Source organism: Aotus nancymaae, unplaced genomic scaffold (assembly GCF_030222135.1).
Source record: "Aotus nancymaae isolate 86718 unplaced genomic scaffold, 86718_ANA_hifiasm-v0.15.2.pri h1tg000003l, whole genome shotgun sequence".
Taxonomy (NCBI): domain Eukaryota; kingdom Metazoa; phylum Chordata; class Mammalia; order Primates; family Aotidae; genus Aotus; species Aotus nancymaae.
The window spans coordinates 64,810,327-64,832,390 of record NW_026988414.1 but is presented as its reverse complement, the minus strand read 5'-3'; the positions used below and the strand labels follow the sequence as shown (position 1 = coordinate 64,832,390).

General features: G+C 42.0%; 1 protein-coding gene across 4 annotated transcripts in view; it reads left to right on the top strand.

The window, feature by feature from the left end:
- Positions 1-22,064, top strand: part of KDM4C (lysine demethylase 4C) — a 390,541-nt gene that overhangs the window by 28,167 nt on the left and 340,310 nt on the right. For all 4 annotated transcript variants that reach the window (XM_012451385.2, XM_012451384.2, XM_064381825.1 and 1 more), the window contains exons 2-3: positions 10,320-10,480; positions 18,687-18,862. In XM_012451385.2, coding sequence (XP_012306808.2) covers positions 10,337-10,480; positions 18,687-18,862 — 320 coding nt within the window. In that variant the 5' untranslated portion in view covers positions 10,320-10,336. The remainder of the gene's footprint in view (positions 1-10,319; positions 10,481-18,686; positions 18,863-22,064) is intronic.

Sequence of the window (22,064 nt, the reverse complement as noted above, 5' to 3'; positions counted from 1 at the left end):
TCCTGAGGTCACACAGCTACTAAATGGAGGAGGCAAGTGGGAGGGATTAAAATCCAGTTATTTATTTCTGTTCCTGAGGAGAAAAAAAAAATTAGTTATGTCTGGTTTTTTTTTTTTTTTTGAGACAGAGTTTTGCTCTTGTTACCCAGGCTGGAGTGCAATGGTGCGATCTCGGCTCACCACAACCTCCGCCTCCTGGGTTCAGGCAGTTCTCCTGCCTCAGCCTCCTGAGTAGCTGGGATTACAGGCACGCGCTACCGTGCCCAGCTAATTTTTTGTATTTTTAGTAGAGACGGGGTTTCACCATGCTGACCAGGATGGTCTCGATCTCTTGACTTTGTGATCCACCCGCCTCAGCCTCCCAAAGTGCTGGGATTACAGGCGTGAGCCACCGCGCCCGGCCCTTATGTCTGGTTTTAAGGTATATTCATGTGTCTTTAACTAGCTTTCTCTTAAGTGAACACAATCACAATTTTTTTTTTTTTGAGACAGAGTCTTGCCCTGTCTACCAGGCTGGAGTGCAGTGGCACAATCTCAGCTCATTGCAACCTCCGCCTCCCGGGTTCAAGCGATTCTCCTGTCTCAGCCTCATGAGTAGCTGGGATTACAGGTGCGTACTACTACACCTGGCTAATTTTTGTAGTTTTATTAGGGACGGGAATCTCCATGTTAGTCAGGGTGGTCTTGAACTTTCAACCTCAGGTGATCTGCCCGCTTTAGGCTTTCAAAGTTTTTTTTTGTTTGTAGGAGCTCTTCCTCCTCTTATTTATTTATTAATTATTATTATTATTTGAGACAGAGTCTTGCTTTGTCACCCAGGCTGGAGTGCAGTGGTATGATCTCAGCTCACCGCAACCTCTGCCTCCCAGGTTCAAGTGATTCTCCTGCTTCAGCCTCCCAAGTAGCTAGGATTACAGGCACATGCTACCATGCCTGGCTAATTTTTTGTATTTTTAGTAGAGACAGGGTTTCACTATGTTGGTGAGGCTGGTCTTGAACTCCTGACCTTGTGATCCTCCCCGCCTCAGCCTCCCAAAGTGCTAGGATTACAGGACTAAGTCACCATACCTGGCCTGAAGCTTTGTATTTTTAGTAGAGATGAGGTTTCACTATGTTGGTTAGGCTGGTCTCAAACTCCTAAACTCAGGTGATCCACTTGCCTTGGCCTTCCAAAGTGCTGGGATTACAGGTGTGAGCTACCGCGACCAGCCTAGTATTATTATTTATTTCAATGCCCAGTTTTTCCCAGGTTTAGATAATGGAAGCCCCTTTGAGTTGCTGTATGTTCTTTAGAGATATTTCCACTGTGTTTTGAGCATTTCTATAGTTTCTGGTACAGTAGGATCTTCCAGACTTTCCTTGTCCTTTACATGACTTAGCCCTGGAATCAATCTTTTATCCAATAAACCCTAGTTCCTTTTATTGGAGAATGATATTTAGAAACCAAGATTTGAGAGCTCATTGTTATTGGAGTGTTACTGCTCCCAAGGCCTCTCGGTGGGTAGATCTGAGGAATTGTCTGTTTACATGTATACACATACACACATTGCATACATACCCTGAATTTACACCAATACCTCCAATTCCAATCCAGCTCTACTGGTCATTTCTTTCCTTTCTGTAGTTGTACGCTTTTTTCTGACATGAGGAACTTGGCTCCCATTGTCATCCTGTGGATGTGGTCAGCCTCCCATTGCTGCTGTCGCAGTTGCCTGGGTGTCCTTTTCTCCCCAGCCAGGCCCAGTACCCTGCCTTGGGCCACTGTGGGTATCTCCTTCCCCACCCAGAATTCCTATATCTTTTCACATGATGCCCTCATTTTGAAATAATTTCAGAGTTACAGAAAATTTGCCAAATAGAATAAAGATGTTCCTTATCCTTTTCATCCAGATTTCTCAAATGTTAAAGTTGTTTCATACATGTCATTTTCTTGCTTTTGTGTGTGAACATGTTTTCTCTCTCATTCTCTTGAGCAGACTCTGTGTGTGTGTGTATATACACATATTGTTTTCTGAACCATTTGGAGGTGACTTGTTTGTTTTTTTTTTTGAGATGGAGTCTCGCTCTGTTGCCAGGCTGGAGTGCAGTGGCGCAATCTTGGCTCACTGCTCTGCCTCCTGGGTTCAAGCAATTCTCTTGCCTCGGCTTCCCGAGTAGCTGGGATTACAGGCACCTGTCACCAAGCCCAGCTAATTTTGTATTTTTAGTAGAGACGGGATTTCTCCATGTTGGTCAGGCTGGTCTCGAACTACTGACCTCGTGATCTGCCCTCCTTGGCCTTCCAAAGTGCTGGGATTACAGGCATGTGCCATTGTGCCCGGCCTTAGAAGTGACTTGTAAACACAATTCCCCTTTATCCATAAATACGTATTTCCCGAAAACAAGGATATTCTCTTATATAACCACAGTGCAGTTATCAAAATCATGAAATTAATCTTGATACAGTGCTATAATCTATAGGCCTTATTCAGATTTCCCCATTTATCTCATTACATTCTTTTTTTTTTTTTTTTTTTTGAGGCAAGGTCTGGCTCTGTTACCCAGGCTGGAGTGCAGTGGCGCAGGGTTTCACCATGTTGGCCAGGCTATTCTCGAACTACTGACCTCAAGTGGTCTGCCCACCATGGCTTCCCAAAATGCTTGGATTATAGGCATGAACTTTCATGCTGGCCTTCACTATATTCTTTCTTTTTTTTATTTTGAGATGGAGTCTCACTCTGTTGCTCAGACTGGAGTGCAGTGGTATAATCTTGGCTCACTGCAACCTCCGCCTCCTGGGCTCAAGCGATTGAGCCTTCCAAGTAGCTGGGTTAATGGAGAGTTGTGGAGGTGGCCTGCGACTTCCCTTTTCCTCCCCAGCCTAGAACCATTTGAGAAGGATGAAGTTAGATGAAAAGTCAGAGGATTATGAGGTTTGCTATTGATAAAGCTAAGATTGGAGAATGTGGTCGTCTTCTCCTTTCCCTCCAGTCTGGCCCTTGATGCCTGTATTAGTTTCCTAGGGCTACTCTAACAAATTTCCACAAACTGGGATGGCTTAAAACAAGAGAAGTCTATTCTCTCACAGTTCTGGAGGCCAAAGGCCAAAATCAAGGTGTTGGCAGGACCATGTTCTCTCTGAAGGATTTAGAGAGGAATCTCTTCGGTGCCTTTCTTGTAGCTTCTTGTGTTTTCCGGGAGTCCTGGGCATTCCTTGGCTTGCAGCTGCATCACTCCAGTCCCTGCCTCCATCTTCACATGGCGCTCTTCCTAAAAGGACCCCAGTCATAGTGGATCAGGGCTGACCCTAATCAAATATGACCTCGTGTTAATTTGATAACATTTACAAAGACTTTATTTCCAAATAAGGCCACGTTCACAGGTGTTGGGGGTTAGGTTTCAGCATGTCTTTTGGGGGGACACAAGTCAACCCCTACCAATGCCCAACCAAGGCAGTGGTGCAGAGCAGAAGCTTGCTTGGCTCCTGTGAGCCCACATTCAGTGCGCTGAATGTTGGAACTGAAAGGCTAGATTCTATCACCTCAAGTGGAGCCCTGGTTCCTCCTCTTTCTAGCTAGAGGCATAGTCGGTTGTGAGTGCCTGGGTTCCTGTGGTGGGGCTGTGCTTTAAAGTAGATACTGAAGTGTTCTCTTCAGAGGCAGTTAGCAGTGCACATCAGTTCTGTGGCAGGCTTTGTTGAAAAAACTAATACATGATGAGAGCTGTCAGTTTTTACTCTTCCCACAGAAGTTGTTTAAATAAGAGAATACAAGTCAGAAACACAGGTGTATACAGGGAAGGCAGTGTCAGATATAGCATTACCTTTAGCTGGAAAGCATCAGCCTCTGTTTCTTTTTTTTACCAAATAAAGACATATTCTCATACAAGGAGAGTAGATGTTTATTCTTTATCATAATGTAAAAATTTTCAGAAACAAACATGGGTGTGTAATATGAAATAGTGCTGAACTTTACTCAATGGGAAGGTCTTTAGCTTAGGGTACTTGCTATAAATATCATTTTTCCTGTAGGTGATCTCAGAAACATTGAAGACCAGCTCTGTAGAAGCCAGAGAGTATTGTCATTTACTTTGGGGACTCGGTGAAAAGAAGAGTAGCATTTAAAAAAATGATTACTGGCCAGGTCCAGTTTTGGGAGACTGAGGTGGGCGGATCACGAGGTCAGGAGTTCGAGAGCAGCCTGGCCAACATGGCGAAACCCTGTCTCTACTAAAAATACAAAAATCAGCCAGGCATGGTGGCATACGCCTGTAGTCCAAGCTACGTGGGAGGCTGAGGCAGGAGAATTTCTTGAACCCAGGAGGTGGAGGTTGTGGTGAGCCAAGATCGCGCCCCAGCCTGGTGACAGAGCAAGACTCTGTCTCCAAAAAAAAAAAAAGAGATTACTTTATCACCTTCAGCTAAAAATCATAGTGGTATTTGTTGTAAGGTATACCTATCTTCCTATGACTAGGAAACATTACTGGAGTAACAATTTAAACTTCTATTTCTTCTTGATTCAGAGAAATAAAGGTAAAAGAAAAAGAAGAGGGACTAGGGTATTTAATTGTAGCATGATTAAATTTAGTAATGATAAATATGGACTAGGAAGAACTCAAGGAACAGAAAATTTATTAATATGAATACCTTTTAAACCTAATGAATGTAAGTAGGCATTCCCCCCCAAAAAGAAATGAAAATGGCATCTGAGTCATGGCACCCCCCCAAAAAAAAAGAAAAGAAAAGAAAACGGCTTTGTGTGTTCAAAAATGATCACTGTCACTAAGAATCAAATAAATGAAACTTAACCAGAGTTTTTTGTCTGTCATATTGGCAAAGATCTGGGTGGTGTAGTTAAAGTTAACTTTTTAGATTATTTAACATATTTAAAATTTTATAATTATCGTATATTAACTTCAAAGATTGAAAAACGTCCAAAACCTAAACTACCTAGGTCTTTAAACTATATATGTGATTTGTAGGTAGAAATAATTTCTGTAACTAAGGGAGTAGTGACGCTAGAAAGTGGCAGAGTGTATTTCCTATAACAGTTAGCAAACTAGGTCAAGGGCTAATTTGCTGCATGTCTTAACAATCTCTGTGCCTCGATTTCTTGTCAGAGCCATTTTTTGTTTGTTTGTTTTTTGAAATGGAGTCTTGCTCTGTCACCCAGGCTGGAGTGCAGTGGCATGATCTTGGCCCACTGCAGGAACCTCCGCCTCCTGGGTTCAAGTGATTCTCCTGCCTCAGCTTCCCTAGTAGCTGAGATTACAGGTGTGCGTAACCATGCCTGGTTAATTTTTGTATTTTTAGTAGAGACAGGGTTTCGTCATGTTGGCCAGGCTGGTCTCGAATCTGCCCGCCTCAGTCTCCCAAAGTCCTGGGATTACAGACATGAGCCACTGCTCCCGGTCTTAAGCCACCGTCTTAGCTTGCCTGGGTTAGTGTAAATTGCCTCCTTGTTAACTTCCCTGCTTCTAGCTTTGTTCTTTTTGACACAAGAGCCAGAATGTGACTTATAGTATATGAACCAGCTCACTTCTCCGCTTCAGATGGTCCAGAAGAGTTGTATTAGAGACAGCCATTATCTCCTTAAAGGGAAATGGATGTTTCAGTACCAAGAACCAGATACATAAGAAGGGAAGGAACCCCAGGATCACTTCCCATTTCATGCAGAGTAAATGCCAAACTCCTTTTCTCCCTAGCTTCATCTCTTACCATTCTCCTCCTTGCTTACTGAGTTCCAGCCATGTCTCTCTGCTGTTCCTTGAAGACTCTGAGCGTCTCCTTCCTTGTTAACTCAACCTAAAATGCTCTCTTTCCAGGTATCTGTATGATTAATTCCCTTCCTCAGGCCTCAGCTCCTCTGAAATGCCTTCCCTTACCTGCCTTATATTAAATAGCCACTGCTTTCCTTTGCACCCTATCCCCTTACCCTTGGTTCTTCTTCATAGCATGTACTGTTTATTGTCTGTTTCATACAGTTAGTGTCAGGACTTTGTTCTCTGGTGAATGGCTGCCCAGCAGTTAGGCATTCAATAACTATATGTTGAATGACTCAGTGGATTCCCATTTTCTTTCTTAGGGGCTTCTTCTTCTGCCTAGAGAAATGGTCTTCAGGCCACCCTTGTTCTTTAGCCTGTGGAAAATGAACACTGCGTTCTGTGTACCAAATGTTTCTACAAAGGTGATCTCTGGGGTTCTTCCCTTTTCTCACTGCTCAGATTTTTCTGTTGCATTATTCTTTACCAGTCATGCAGGCGAATCTGTTTTCTAGGTAACTTTTTCTGTGTTTGGGACTAATGCTTTCCTTTTCCTGAATTTGGTATCATTATGTAAATATGTTAACAATTTGGCACTTATTCCTTCATTCAGCTGGCAAATAATTATTGCAGCAGATACCGTGAGCCAGGCTGGGGTGCCAGACTGTATGCTAGGGCTTAAAGAGATGGTGAGCCGGCATTTCCCTGGAGGAGCTGATGGCTCAGTGGGTGGTTGGAAGTGCCAGCAGTTGGGACAGGCAACTGCTATAATGAGGAACGCAGAGAGGAAGTTGGGAACACAGGGATGGGTCAGGCAGACCTGTTCCATATGGTTAGGATTCTCAAGGGTAGGAAGGAGTTTGTCAGGTGAGGAAGCAGGCAGAGGCTGCTCTGAGAGGAAGGAACAACGTGCAAAAACGCAGAAAGCTTTGCTTGTTTACAGAAGCACAAGTCAGTGACTATTGTTGCAGCATGAAGTACAGCGCAGACAGTGATGGTGGACAAGGCCACAATAGTTAGATGAGCGCCAGACCCAGATGCTTTTTTTTTTTGGTTGTTGTTGAAACAAGGTCCCACTCTATCACCCAGGCTAGAGTGGACTTGCAGTGGCACAATCTTGGCTCACTGCAACCTCTGCCCCTCGGGTGGTAAAGTGATCCTCCTGCTTCAGACTCCTGTGTAGCTGAGACTACAGGTGCCCGCCACCACGCCTGGCTAATTTCTGTATTTTTGACGAGATTTCACTATGTTGTTCAGGCTGGTCTCCAACTCTTGGACTCAGGTCATCACCTCAACCTCCCAAAGTGCTGGGATTACAGGTGTGAGCCACTGCGCCCGGCCCAGATCCAGATGCTTCTAAAGGACTTTGTGTTTACTATACAGAGTGAGGCTTCTATCCTGTAGCCCATGGATTTGGGGGTGTGTTCCTGAATACAAGTGAACAGAGGCAGGTAGGGAGGTAGCCTGGAAGGTTTTTCCCTATTGCAAGCTCCCTTCCTGAGTCAGGGAGAATCCAGAATATTTTCTACCATGTGGTAATTTGGTGCGGACTGTTTTTTCCTTTGGATTGTAATTTCCGAAAGGATGGTGAGGTTTAATTTTTATTTATCTCCTAGCTCCTCACGTGTACATTGTGAGATAGATGCTGGTTCTAGGCTGGGTGCGGTGGCTCACACGTATGTCTCAGCACTTTGGGAATCTGAGGTGGGTGGATCACCTAAGGTCAGGAGTTTGAGATCAGCCTGGACAACATGGTGAAACTCCGTCTCCACTAAAAATACAAAAATTAGCCAGGCGTGGTGGTGCACACCTGTAATCCTAGCTACTTGGGAGGCTGCGGCAGTAGAATCACTTGAACCCAGGAGGCAGAGGTTGCAGTGAGCCGTGATTGTGCCACTGCACTCCAGCGTGGGTGACAGAGAGAGACTTCATCTCAAAACTAAAACAAAACAAGTTTATTTTTGGAGTACAGTGGCATGATCTCGGCTCACTGCAACCTCCGCCTCCTGGGTTCAATTGATTCTCCTGCCTCAGCCTCCCCAGTAGCTGGGATTAAAGGTGCCTGCCACCACACCTGGCTAATTTTTGTAGTTTTAGTGGAGACAGGGTTTTGCCATGTTGGCCAGGCTGGTCTCGAACTCCTGATCTTAGGTAATCTGCTTGCCTTGGCCTCCCAAAGTGCTAGGATTATAGGTGTGAGCCATTGCACCCAGCTAAACTTTCTTTAAATGAATGATGATTACAGCACTATCTGTATCCCTGCTGTGCTTTAACTCCCCCCCCTTTTTTTTTTTTTTTTTTTGAGATGGAGTTTCACTCTTGTTGCCCAGGCTGGAGTGCAATGGCATGATCTTGGTTCACCGCAACCTCTGCCTCCCAGGTTCAAGCAATTCTCCTGCCTCAGCCTCCCGAGTAGCTGGGATTACAAGCATGTACCACCATGCCTGACTAATTTTGTATTTTTAGTAGAGATGGGGTTTCTCCAAGGTGGTCAGGCTGGTCTTGAACTCCCGACCTCAGGTGATCCACATGCCTCAGCCTCTCAAAGTGCTTGGATTACAGTCATGAGCCACCGTGCCTGGATTATAGGCATGGGCCACCGTGCCTGGCTGTTTTAACTTCTTAGTATCTCATAATGTTTCTTCCTTTTATCTGCCCCATCCCTCACTTCCCAGTTTTTCTGTCAGGCAGATTAAATTCATCAAAAAAAAAAAAAAAAAGGAAAAACTTTGTTGCAAGAGAATTTGTTGTTTGTGCTGTCAGATGCCAGGTCCTAATGGATTTAGAAGAAGGTTGGATGGGACTCCTTCCTGAGGCAGCCACTTGAGTGCTTCTTACTCACCTTTGCATTCTCTGTTCCTGTCGCATGTTAGAGGCTCAATAAATGTTTGCTGAAGGAATCATCCTGTTTATTGACAGCAAGATTAAGCCTGTGTTTTCATAGATAGCAAAACCTGCCCACTCTTCTACTTTGATATCCTATAATCTTTGCTTTCTATGCTCCAGACACATTATTAAACTCCTCTCCATTCAGGCAATACTTCTAGATATTTCCACTGCCCAAAGTGCCCTTTCTCTTGTCTAGCCAACTCCTATACCTTCTTATAAGGTTTAACTCTCCTCCTTTCTGGGAAAATGAATTCTGGGAAAATAAACCCAGTTGGAGTTAGTTGCTTCTTCCTGTGTACATATATATATATATATATATATTTTTGAGACATAATCTCACTCCATCACCCAGGCCGGAGTGCAGTGGTGTGATCTCAGCTCACTGCAACCTCCGCCTCCCAGGTTCAAGTGATTCTCCTGTCTCAGTCTCCCTAGTAGCTGGGACTACAGGCGTGTGCCACCGTGCCTGGCTAATTTTTTGTATTTTTAGTAGAGATGGGGTTTCACCATGTTGCCCCAGGCTGGTCTTGAACTCCTGGCCTTATATGATCTTCCTGGTTCCGAAGTGCTGGGATTAACAGGCATGAGCCACCGCTTCCAGCTCCTGTGTACATTTTTATATGGAAGTTTGTTCAGCCACTAGAGAGCTTGAAAGGTGAAGACAAACCTCATCCCTTTCTGTCTCCATCCTCATCCTTTTCTGTGTCTTGCCCAGTGTCTGGCAATTTTGCTGAATGGATGGCTTGTAAATTACTATAGGAAGGCACGATAAGGCAATCTGGAAGCACACCTGAGTAAACTCTGCTAACAATTTTTAACATTGTCTATTCAGTCTAGACTAGGCTTTTGTATAGGTGCATATGTGAGTGAGAGTCTGTTTTGAAACTGGTACATAGAAGCAACATCTTTTGTATATTTGGAAGGTTAAAAAATTAATTTTTACGGCTGGGTGCGGTAGCTCATGCCTGTAATCCTAGCACTTTGGGAGGCCAAGGTGGGTGGATTGCCTGAGGTTACGAGTTCGAGACCAGCCTGGCTAACATGATGAAACCTTATCTCTACTAAAAATACAAAAATTAGTGGAACGTGATGGTGCGTGCTTGTATTCCCAGCTACTTGGGAGGCTGAGGCAGGAGAGTTGCTTGAACTAGGAAGTCACAGGTTGCAGTGAGCTGAGATCATGTCACTGCACTGCAGCCTGGTGATAGAGCGAGACTTCGTCTCAAAAAAAGAAGTAGCTGGGTGTGGTGGTGGGCACCTTTAATCCCAGCCAGCTACTTGGGAATCTTAGACAGGAGAATCACTTGAACCCGGGAGGCGGGGATTGCAGTGAACCGAGATCACACCACTCCACTCCAGCCTGGGCGATAGAGTGAGACTCTGTCTCCAAAAAAAAAAAAGAAAAAAGAAAATTCATTTTTACTTGGAAGGGTTTTGAGGAGGTCAGCGGTACAGTCAGGTCAGCAGTTCTCTGCCAGGAATGGGGAACTTGGCAATTGGAATGACTAGAGGCTCTTGTTTGTTCAAGGGTTCATGTGGAGATGAGGGAGTCTCCCTGAGAGTGGTAGAAGGGAATGGGGAGTAACTGAAGGAGAAGGGTTTCTGCTGGGGGAACTGGATGTGATATTTGGGAAAAATGACCTAAAGCACATAATAATTCAGTTCTGTTGACCCTACTGTCTTCTCTGCAGACACTGACCGAGCAATCATGGAAGTGGCTGAGACGGAAAGTCCTCTGAACCCCAGCTGTAAGATAATGACCTTCAGACCCTCCATGGAGGAGTTCCGGGAGTTCAACAAATACCTTGCATACATGGAGTCTAAAGGAGCCCATCGAGCAGGTCTTGCAAAGGTGATTATCCTCAGATGCTTTAAATGAAACACAATCACATGGGCTTTATATTCTTAGTTTTTATGATGTGGGACATTGTTTCCAAAGGAAGAAATTTACAAAATCTGTGTTCTTGTTAATCCATGTGGAACATTTGATTTCTTTAAATAATAATTATCTTATTTTCCTTTTAACTATAACTGTTTATACTAGGTTGTGTTCTAAGGCTTAAAAACAGTCAAAACTAACCAAGGTGGCTCATAGAAACCAAGGAGATCCAGGTATGGGTTTCAGAGGTGTGAGAGTATTCATAGATTTCGTCAGTTTTTTTGTAGACAATTATTAACCTGAAGCTTAACCACAATTTCTCTCTCCCTTCCTTCTTCTGTCTGTGTTTTTTCTTTTCTTTTTTTATATAACAGTTATTGATATAATTTACTATATAATACACACCATATACTGCATCCTTTATTTAAAGTGTGCAATTCATTGGTTTTGAGTATATTCACAGAATTGTGCAACCATCACCTCTATTGAATTCCATAACATTTTTGTCATTCCTCAAAGAAAGTTCTATGCATTAAGCAGCCATTCCACATTCCCTGCTATCACCCCCAGCCCATAGGCAACCACAAACCGACTTATTCTCTCTCTACACTTGCCTATTCTCTTTTATTTCTGGTTGTTTACCAAATATGGAGAGTGTCTGCTATGTGCCAGACACTATGCCAGATGCTAGGGGTAGGGATGTGGGAGAGCAGAACAGACAGTGTTCTTGCCCCCATGGAGCTTACATTCTAGTGGGAGCATCTTAGGATGATGAGACAAGGACATTTAAGCACAGATTCAAAGGATAAAAAGAACCCAGCTTTTTCAAGATACAGGGACAGAAAGAATAGCAAGTCCAGAGGCCTGGAGGCTGACCTGAGTTTTGTGGGTGGGAGGAATAGGAAAGTGGTCAGTGGGCTTCTCCAGCCATCGTAAGACATTTGGGATTTTAAGTGTAGAGGGCAGCACTGACAGGCTTAAAGTGAGAGAGGAAGATGTGGTGGCTGTTTGTTTCTTTCTTTTGCTATTTTTGTGACATTATTTTGAACAGATCACATTGGCTTCTAGGTGAAGAAAGAATTTGGTGTTGTTGGGGGCAGAGCACAAGTAAAGCATCTTGTCTGGGGTGGTTCTGTTTATCTAGTGAGGAGCTGATGGTGACCCAGACCAGCGAAGATGGGTTAAGTTGTCTTTGGTCTGTATATGTTTGAAAATACTCATCTTTTTCTTATTCTTACAAGTACCAGATAATATTCTTAAAAAAAATAATGATAGTGACTTAAGCACTTGGGGTATGAGTGACATGCCCTGAGTGGTAGGGGTGGTCAGTGAGCTGCTGAGGACTGCATTGCACATTTGGGTGCATAGGTCCAAAGTAGGCCCTTTGAAAGAGTGATCCACTATATGATATAATTCATCGTCCAACCAGAGATGGTTTATGTGTCCCTTCTATAATGTAAATCTCTTTTAATTAAAAAATTTCCCTTGGAAGAATATATTTTATTGTACTTATTTCAATTTATTATTGTTCTAAATGTTAAATTTATAATCTGGGTTTCTGTAGACTTCTCAGTATCACCACATAAGTCCCTGAGCCCTGCTGCAAGGCCAAACTACTGTACTGCACTTGTGTAAAGATTCTCCTTGAAATCCCCATCTATGGAGCTTAGATAGCGTGGACAACACAAGGTAGTTGAGGAGAGAACTTCCAGAACTATTGGGATTGGTGTTTAACTCCTCCTGCAAATGGACCTGATGCTACTGTAACCCACTACTTTACTGTTTCTGGCATCTGTACCCTGAGGCCTATCATTATGTGTGTATTTTTTTTTTTTAAGATGGAGTCTCGCTCTGTCTCCCAAGCTGGAATACAGAGACTCGATTTCAGCCCACTAAAACCTCTGCCTCCCAGTTTCTTTTCTTTTTTTTTTTTTTTTTTAAAATATTTTATTTATTTATTTAGTTAATTAAATTTTTTGAGACAGAGTCTCACTTTGTCGCCAGGCGCCAGGCTGGAGTGCAGTGGCACAATTTCGACTCACTGCAACATCCACCTCCCGGGTTCAAGCAATTCTCCTGCCTCAGCCTCCTGAGTAGCTGGGACTACAGGTGCACGCCACCACGCCCAGCTGATTTTTGTATTTTTAGTAGAGACAGGGTTTCACCATGTTGGCCAGGATGGTCTTGATCTCTTGAGCTCGTGATCCGCCCACCTTGGCCTCCCAAAGTGCTGGGATTACAGGCTTTAGCCACCACGCCCTGCCTGCCTCCCAGTTTCAAGTGATTCTCCTGCCTCAGCCTCCAGAGTAGCTGGGATTATAGGCACGTGCCACCATGCCTGGCTAATTTTTGTATTTTTAGTAGAGATGGAGTTTCACCATATTGGCCAGGCTGGTCTCAAACTCCTGACCTCAAGTGATCTGTCCGACTTGGCCTCCCAAAGTGCTGGGATTATAGGTATGAGCCACTATGCCCAGTCATGTATCTTGTTAAAGTTCATGTCCTTCCTAGACAGTTTTTTGTTTTTCTTTTTTTTTTTTAGAGATGGGGTCTCGCTGTGTTGCCCAGGCTGGAGTACAGTGGCTATTCACAGGCGTGATCCCACTACTGATCAGCACGGGAGTTTTGACCTGCTCGATTTCTGACCTGGGCTGGTTCACCCCTCCTTAGGCACCCTGGTGGTCCCCCGCTCCCCAGAGATCACCATATTGATGCCGAACTTAGTGCAGACACCTGATCAGCATAGTGCATTACAGCCCAGAACTCCTGGACTCAAGTGATCCTCCAGCCTCAGCCTCCCAAGTAGCTGGGACTACAGGCATGCACCACCGCGCCTGGCTTGTTTTTCTGTTTTTTGAGACAGGGTCTCACTTTGTTACCCAAGCTGGAGTGCAGTGGTGTGATATTGGTTCACTGCAGCCTTGACCTCCTAGGTTCAAGCAATCCTTCTTCCTTAGTCCTGCAAGTAGCTGGGATTACGGGTGTGCACCACCATGCCAGGCTAACTTTTGTATTTTTTGTAGAGTCAAGGTTTCACCATGTTGCTCAGGCTGGTCTTGAACACCTGGACTCAGTGGTCTGCCTGCCTTTGGCCTCCCAAAGTGCTGGGATTATAGGCATGGGCTCCTGGCCCTATCCTAGAAACGTTTTAAAATTTGGGAATAGTAAGTTGAGTGAAAATGAATTAGGGGTGGGTGAGAGAGAGAGGAAACAAGATAAAGAGAAAATAAAGGGAAACTAAAGCTTTTTAATGACTTTCTCAAATGAGAAAGTTTACTTTAACTTCATTAGGTTAGCTCATTAAAAAAAAAAATCTCATTTGGGCCGGGTGTGGTGCTCACACCTACAATCCCAGCAGTTTGGGAGGCAGAAGTGGGCAGATCACTTGAGGTCAGGAGTTAGAAACCAGCCTAGCCAATATGGTAAAACCCTCTCTCTACCAAAAATACAATTTTTAGCCAGGCGTGGTGGCGGGCACCTGTAGTCCCATCTACTCGGGAGGCTGAGCCAGGAGAATTGCTTAAACCAGGAGTCGGAGGGCAGAGGTGGGGGATGACCATCTCTTCTCTGGGCTCTAAATGCAGCCCTTTGTCTTGGTCTCTCCCACTTTTGTTTCTTGAAAACATGTACTGTGTTCTGCTGAGATTAGTAGAGTGTCCTGTGGTAGAGTGGCACGTTCAGTAACTTTAGAAGAGGAAACAGCAGCTACTGTCACAAGGGAGCTGCATGCACACAGAGCACACCTGCGCCCTGTCTGCATTATGTAACAGAGTAAAGTTAATGAGAACTATGATTACAAAACACACCTGAGTCCAGACCACACCTTATTTTTAAAATTGAGACTCATTGACAAAGTTGGAGACATTCATTTATTTAATCCTTTAATAATTTCCTATTACTCATTATTAGGAATACAACAAACTGTTTCAAATCATTTTTGCCATCTTTGATGTCAAGTCACATAAACTCAATTTTACCTACTTTCCCTCTTGTTCTGGAAGTTGCAATACTAGCAAATGTATAAAACTGTACCAAATCAAATCATATTGTAAAAATCAAGACTGTATTAATGAAGCTGGTTTGCTTTGGGGGCTAGTCCTGGGGAACTGAGCCACCCATGATGTTCTTTGTTAATGCACTATTTTTTTTCAGGCTGGAGTGGTACGATCATGACTCACTGTAGTCTTGACCTTCCAGGTTCAAGCAGTCCTCCCACCTCAACCTCCCAAGAAGTGGGACTACCCATGCCTGGCTAATATATATATTTTTTTTGTAGAGATGGGATCTGCTGTGTTACCTAGACTGGTCTTGAACTCCTGAGCTCAAATGATCCTCCCACCTTGGCCTCCCAAAGTGCTGGAATTACAAGCATGAGCCACTGTACCTGGCCTGTTAATCCACTATTGACAACATTTAATGAATTGGTCTTAATTTATAATTTGAAGAAATTGGTCCAGTAGTTCCAATAGTGATGACTTTAGCCTCAGATGACAGCCTGTCTTGGTTTTTCTTTTTTTTTTTTTTTGAGACAGAGTCTCTTCTCTGTCGCCAGGCGCCAGACTGGAGTGCAGTGGCACGATCTCGGCTCACTGCAACCTCCGCCACTTGGGTTCAAGCAATTCTTCTGCCTCAGCCTCCCGGGTAGCTGGGATTGGTTTTTCTTTTCTCCATTTCTTAGATTCATGCTTTAGATTTAACATTTACTTTTAGAGTAGAAGGCTTGACACTGTGACTGTCTATAAAGTTGATACTCCAAGTTGGGAAAGTGAAAAGTGGCAGCCTCTTCAAATGTAAAACTTGTACTGTTTTTGTGGAAGGAGATTACGATGAATCTTTTTTATATATGAAATGGGTGAAATTTGTCCCCAACAGAAATCTGAACATAGGTTGTCGTGGACCTTAGGTTATACACTCATGTAGTTTCATAAACAGCTTATAGAGTGCAAATTACCTTTGCCCACAAGGTAAAGAAAGATTTTAAGAAGCACCACTGTCTTCCTTCTCCTTCTTCACTAGGTAGATGGTAGAAATAGCAATTTATTTCAAAGTAAGTAGTGCAAATGCAGATTTTAGCAAAAAATTTCGCACAGGGAATAGGGGCCAGTCTGGTTTGCAGAGATAGTTATAAAAAATATATATACTCTGTTTTGATATAATCAGGAAGGCGAACTTTAGGAGGAATGGCTTTCCCTCATTTAGATTCACTAAATGTAAAGATTTAACTTTGGCATCTTTTAAACATCTCAGTATGTTGTGTTTTCCTATTCAAGAAAATCTGATGTTTTAGGATTTCAATTTATAGTTCAAAAATAAGATTTTTGTTATAGACTTGAACTTCTGAAAAAATATTCCATTTGAACTCTTTAATTGAAGTTAAATGAACTTATACACAAAAAACACAAGGTAATATTTGGAGTTTTTTAAGTTTATTGTATACCTTGCTTCTCTGTCTAGAAAATTGCGACAAAATTTTTTATGGGCAAGTAACTTCCTTGTTTTTTTTTTTACGAGATAGAAAAACACATTTAATTCTAGACATAACATTAATTTCATTGTGGATACCTTTATTGCTAATGAAGAGCCTGAATAAATCTATGTCCTATTTTTTTTTATTCTGGCTTTTTTTTTTTTTTAACTTTTTTCTTCTCTTATTTTATTTTCCCTTAGTTTTCTCTTCCTTCCAACTTAGATATTCTGACTTATTTTGATGAAAAAAGTTTTTATGACATCCTTAAATACAGTGCCCCTCCCCTTTCAATATGTCATCAAGAAACTGTAGTAAGGTTATTCATATTTATATAGCATGATTGTCCATATTCTTTTCAAATATTGAGTGTGGCTGGGCATGGTGGCTCACACCTGTAATCCAAGCACGTTGGGAGGCCAAGGTGGGAGGATTGCTTGAGCCCATGAGTGCGAGACCAGCCCTGGCAACATAGCGAGACCACATCTTTACAAAAAATAAAAAAAAAGGGCTAAGCACAATGACTCACGTCTGTAATTCCAGCACTTTGGAAGGCCAAGGTAGGTGGATCACTTGAGGCCAGTGGGTCCTTTGGTGTTTGCTTTGTAATAATTCACAGAGCTGTGTGCTTGTGATTACTCATTTTTTACATGTGTGCTATGTTTTTCAATTAACAAAAACCTTAAAAAGATTGTTTTAAAAAACTAAAACAACTTCTAAAGGTGGTAAAGTGGACAGGCGCAGTGGCTCACGCCTGTAATTCACTTTGGGAGGCCAAGACAGGGGGATCAGTTGAGCTCAGGAGTTTGAGACCAATCTGAGCAACATGGCAAAACCCTGTCTCTACCAAAAATAAAAGAAAAAACAAAAAGAAAACTTCTAGCCACAACTCATGATTTACTTCATGACTTTGTACATTCTAATTTTATTTTATTTTATTTTATTTTATTTTATTTATTTATTTATTTTGAGATGGAGTGTTGCTCTGTTGCCAGGCTGGACTGCAATGGCGTGATCTCCGCTCACTGGAACCTCTGCCTCCCAGGTTCAAGTGATTCTCCTGCCTCAGCCTCCCAAGGAGCTGGGACTACAGGTGCATGCCACCATACCTGGTTAATTTTTTGTATTTTTAGTAGAGACGGGGTCTCACAATGTTAGCCTGGATGGTCTTGATCTCCTGACCTTGTGATCCACCTACCTCGGCCTCCCAAAGTGTTGAAATTACAGGCGTGAGCCACTGTGCCCGGCCTATTTTATTTATTTATTTTTGAGATGGAATCTAACTCTGTGACCCAGGCTGGAGTGCGGTGGCATGATCTTAGCTCACTGCAGCCTTTACCTCCTGGGTTCAAAGTGATTCTCCTGCCTGAGCCTCCTGAGTACCTGGAATTATAGGCGCCTGCCACCACACCTGGCTAATTTTAATATTTTTAGTAGAGATGAGGTTTCACCATACTGGCCAGGTAGTCTAGAACTCCTGCCTCAAGTGATTCACCCATCTCGACCTCTCAAAATGCTGAGGTTATAGGTGTGAGCCACCATGCTGGCCAGTACCTTCTAATTTTAAATCCTATCAATATGTATTTTGAGTCTTAATGTTTCTAGATCTTTTCTTTCTTAGTAATTAAGTGCTTAAATACTACAGGTTAACAATGGTGTGCTGAGGCACCTTATACTGGCATTTGAGAGTTTATAGTGCACATCTCGGCTGGGTGCAGTGGCTTACGTCTGTAATCCCAGCACTATGGGAGGCTGAGGTGGGCGAATCACTTGAGGTTAGGAGTTTGAGACCAGCCTGGACAGCATGGTGAAACCACATCTCTACTAAAAATAGAAAAAAATTAGCTGGGCGTGATGGTGCATGCTTGTGTCCCAGCTACCTGGGAGGCTGAGGCAGGAGAATGGCTTTAACTTGGGAGGCAGAGGTTGCAGTGAGCCGAGATCATGCCATTGCACTCCAGCCTGGGCAACAGAGCTAGACTCCATCTCACAAAAAGAAAAAAAAAAATAATGGACGTCTCTTTCCAGCTCCATATATAGTGAAGTCACATTGGTAGGTTCAGATTGGCCGTGGTGGGAATAGTTATACCATGGAAATAGGCAAAAGCTACAAATCACGGTTTCCTCCACCTTTCTGGAAAGCTGGTTATTAAACATCTACTAGCATACTACTGTTCTATTGCCATACTGTGTGAGAAGTCTATAAAGAATATAATGTCGACTATACATTTACTTATTTTTCTCACAATATAAAAAGCACATAGTTACATGCTTAGATCCTGTTCAATAAAGATGAACTTCTTTGGGGAATAAATTATTTATGTAAACATAATTTCGTCTGTTGAGAGGCAGGTTAACATAATGGCTCAGCGTGAATTCAAACTGTTTTAGTTAGAATTTCAGCTCAAATAGTCTTTAGTCATTTTAACTTCAGGTTATTTTACTTCTGTGTGTCTTTCAATTTTATCTTTAAAATCAAGATGTTAATAGTACCTACTCAAAATGAGTTAATATAAGTACAGTGTTTGGGATAGTGAGTGCTTAGTACATTTTGGTGTTGAATAATGTCATATTGTTCTTTTGCAAATAACCATTTTTTTTTTACACATTTGTCATAGACAGAAATTCTTCAGTTGTATTTTATCAGAATACTTAAAAGCTAAATTACTTGGAATATTTTCAAGATGATACTTTATTTCATTATTTTATTTTTAGGTGATTCCTCCTAAGGAGTGGAAGCCAAGACAGTGCTATGATGACATTGATAATTTGCTCATTCCAGCACCAATTCAGCAGATGGTCACAGGGCAGTCAGGACTGTTCACTCAGTACAACATCCAGAAAAAAGCGATGACCGTGAAGGAGTTCAGGCAGCTGGCCAACAGTGGCAAGTGAGTAGAATCAGTTTGCTATTTGTTTCCTTCAAATATTTATGTAAATATGTTAAGAAACAAAGTAGACAGAGCTGTTTATAATGAAAAGACACTGTGTCCCATGCAGTGTCTTTCAACCTTCATTTAATCATTTCTGTCATCTGTTCTTTAGGTGGTTGCCTGAACATTTAGCTTAGTGTTAAAGAAAGAAATTGTTCTTCATTTTATTATCTCATTTATAGTGGCTATAAATGGAACATCTTACCTTATAGTTGCCATGAGTTTTTGATTCTACACATGATTCATATTTGTTGGGTAATTTTTTTGGTGTGTATTTGACAACATTTAATCCTTACATGATTTTAGAAGATTAGTACTTTTAAAAGCAAACCTTGAATGACTTGAAAGGCCACCATTGCCTTATTTATTTCTGTGTAACAAATTACCCCAAATCTTAGCTGCTTAAACCAACCCATAATTTCTGAAGGTCAGGAATCTGAGAGTGGCTTAGCTAGGTGGTTCTGCCTCAGGGTCTTGTGAGGTTGCCATTAGGTTGTTGGCTGGGCTACAGTCATCTGAGCATTTAACTGCGGCTAGAAGATTCTCTTACAAGAGTGCTCCCCTTACATGGCTTTTGATGAGGTCCTCAGTTCCTTGTCATATGGACTGCTCCTCATGTCATGGCAGCTGGCTTCCCACAGAGCAAGTGATCTGAGAGATATAGCAAGAAGGAAACCACATGTCTTTTCATGACCTGTTTCAGAAGTGACACACTGTCACACCTGCCATGTTCTGTTTGTTACAAGCCAGTTGTTAAGTGTAGCCTACAGTCAAGGGGAGGGAGGAGAATCAAGCTCTACTTCTTGAAGGGACGAGTGTCAATGAATTTGTGGGTATATTTAAACATTGTCACAATTATTAAAGTTCTTTTAAAAAATTCTGATATGATAATTAAGGCCCCAGATCAAAACATAAATCTGACAAAAACAAAATAAAACAAAATCTGAGACCAACCAAAAAACATAGTTTCCAAATTCCCTGGATGAGTGTGAATGAGATTAAGATTTTGAATGAATTTAGGTATCTTTCTTTTTTTTATGAGACAGAGTTTTGCTCTTGTTACCCAGGCTGGAGTGCAATGGTGCTATCTCGGCTCACTGCAACCTCCGCCACCTGGGTTCAGGCAATTCTCCTGCCTCAGCCTCCTGAGTAGCTGGGATTACAGGCACACGCCACCGTGCCCAGCTAATTTTTTGTATTTTTAGTAGAGACAGGATTTCACCGTGTTGACCAGGATGGTCTTTATCTCTTGACCTCTTGATCCACCCGCCTCGGCCTCCTAAAGTGCTGGGATTACAGGTGTGAGCCACCGCGCCTGGCCTAGGTATCTTTCTTTAAAAAAATTATATTTCATATTGTAAGCACATGATACTACTTGAGGACTTCTGTGTGTTACCTTCCTTCTATGGAACATTCTGGCTATTCCAAAGAAATTGAAAATTTTATGTTTAATATAATTTGAACCCTTTCTTTTGAATTTTTTGGGTGGGCATTAATAGAGTCTTATTCTTTCAGATCTTATTAATTGAGAAATGAAACTTTCTTTTTTTTTTGAGATGGAGTCTTGCTCAGTTGCTCAGGCTGGAGTACAGTGATGTGATCTTGGCTCACTGCAACCTCTGCCTCCTGGCTTTAAGTGATTCTCCTGCCTCAGCCTCCCGAGTAGCTGGGACTACAGGTGCATGCCACAACGCCCAGCTAATTTTTTGTATTTTTAGTAGAGACATGGTTTTGCCATGTTGGCCAGAATGGTCTTGATCTCTTGACCTTGTGATCTGCCTGCTTTAGCTTCTCAGAGTGCTGGGATTACAGATGTCAGCCATTGCACGTGGCCAAGTTGTTTGGTATTTTGAATATAGTTGTTAAATTACTTGGTCTTCTTGTTACATAGATAACTAGTTTGGGGTCCCTGGTATAGTGAGTATAGATGTTGGTTGTTCTATAATTAGTCAATCTAAAATGTCCAGTATACATTAGAGGGATTCTACTACTGCTAAATACCTTTTTAACTTCATTTCATTATTTTCTCCTTTGCTTCTTTCTTTGCTTATTTTCTTCCTGAAGAAACATTGGTATTCCTTTTTTGTGGTAAGATTATTGTTCAAATTCCTAATAATACAGAGAAGTAAGTGCTTTTCTGTAATTTCTATGTGAGAGATAACCATTAATATTAATAATTTGTTGTGCATTTCTTTCTGGTGACAATATAGAATTACAGTTTTTTCTTTTCTTTTTTTTTTATGTAATGAGGATATAGTATACACACTGTTCTGTAACCTGCTTTATTCACTGTGGATAGAATTTGATGTCAGTATTTTAAAAGATGTCTTGTTTTATATTCTGTATCTTTTTTTTTTATTTTAGCTAATCACTAGTTGATAGATATTGGCTTGTGTTTTCAATTAATGGTGCAGCAAATATCTTGAGTCGACTGTTGCTGTACACATACCTGTGTTGTTAGGGTAAATTTCTACAGTTAGATTTTGGGTCAAATATATCGATTTTTAAAAGCTTTTAATACATGTTGAAAAATTATATGCTGGAATGGTTGTACCAGCATATTTTCCCACTAAGTTGTCTAAGAGGTGTCATTATTTTCCTGCCATTAATATATTCAGCATTTGCCAGTCTAATAGCTGCAGAATATCTTAACTTTCCTTTCTTGGATTTTTAGCAAGATTTTTGTTTGCCATTGTTTCTCTAGGTGTTATGTCATTTTTATATAGACATGTAAAATTTCTTAGCATAGTGTAGTTGATTAAAGATTTAAAAAATACTTTGAAAGCTAAAATAATGACTTTTGAACTACTTTTCTGCTTTTATTGTTCATGTTTTCATGGAAGTATTTTTCTTTTTTTTTGAGACAGTCTTGTTCTGTCACCAGGCTGGAGTGCAGTGGTACAATCTGGGCTCACTGCAACCTCTTCCTCCTGGGTTCAAGTGATTCTCATGCCTCAGCCTCCTGTGTAGCTGGGATTATAGGCATGTGCCACCACGCCCAGCTAATTTTTTTTTTTTTTATATTTTTAGTAGAGACAGGGTTTCACCATGTTGGCCAGGATAGTCTCAATCTCCTGACCTCATGATCCACCCTCCTCGCCTTCCCAAAGTGCTAGGATTATAGGCGTAAGCCACCACGCCCGGCCTTATGAAAGTATTT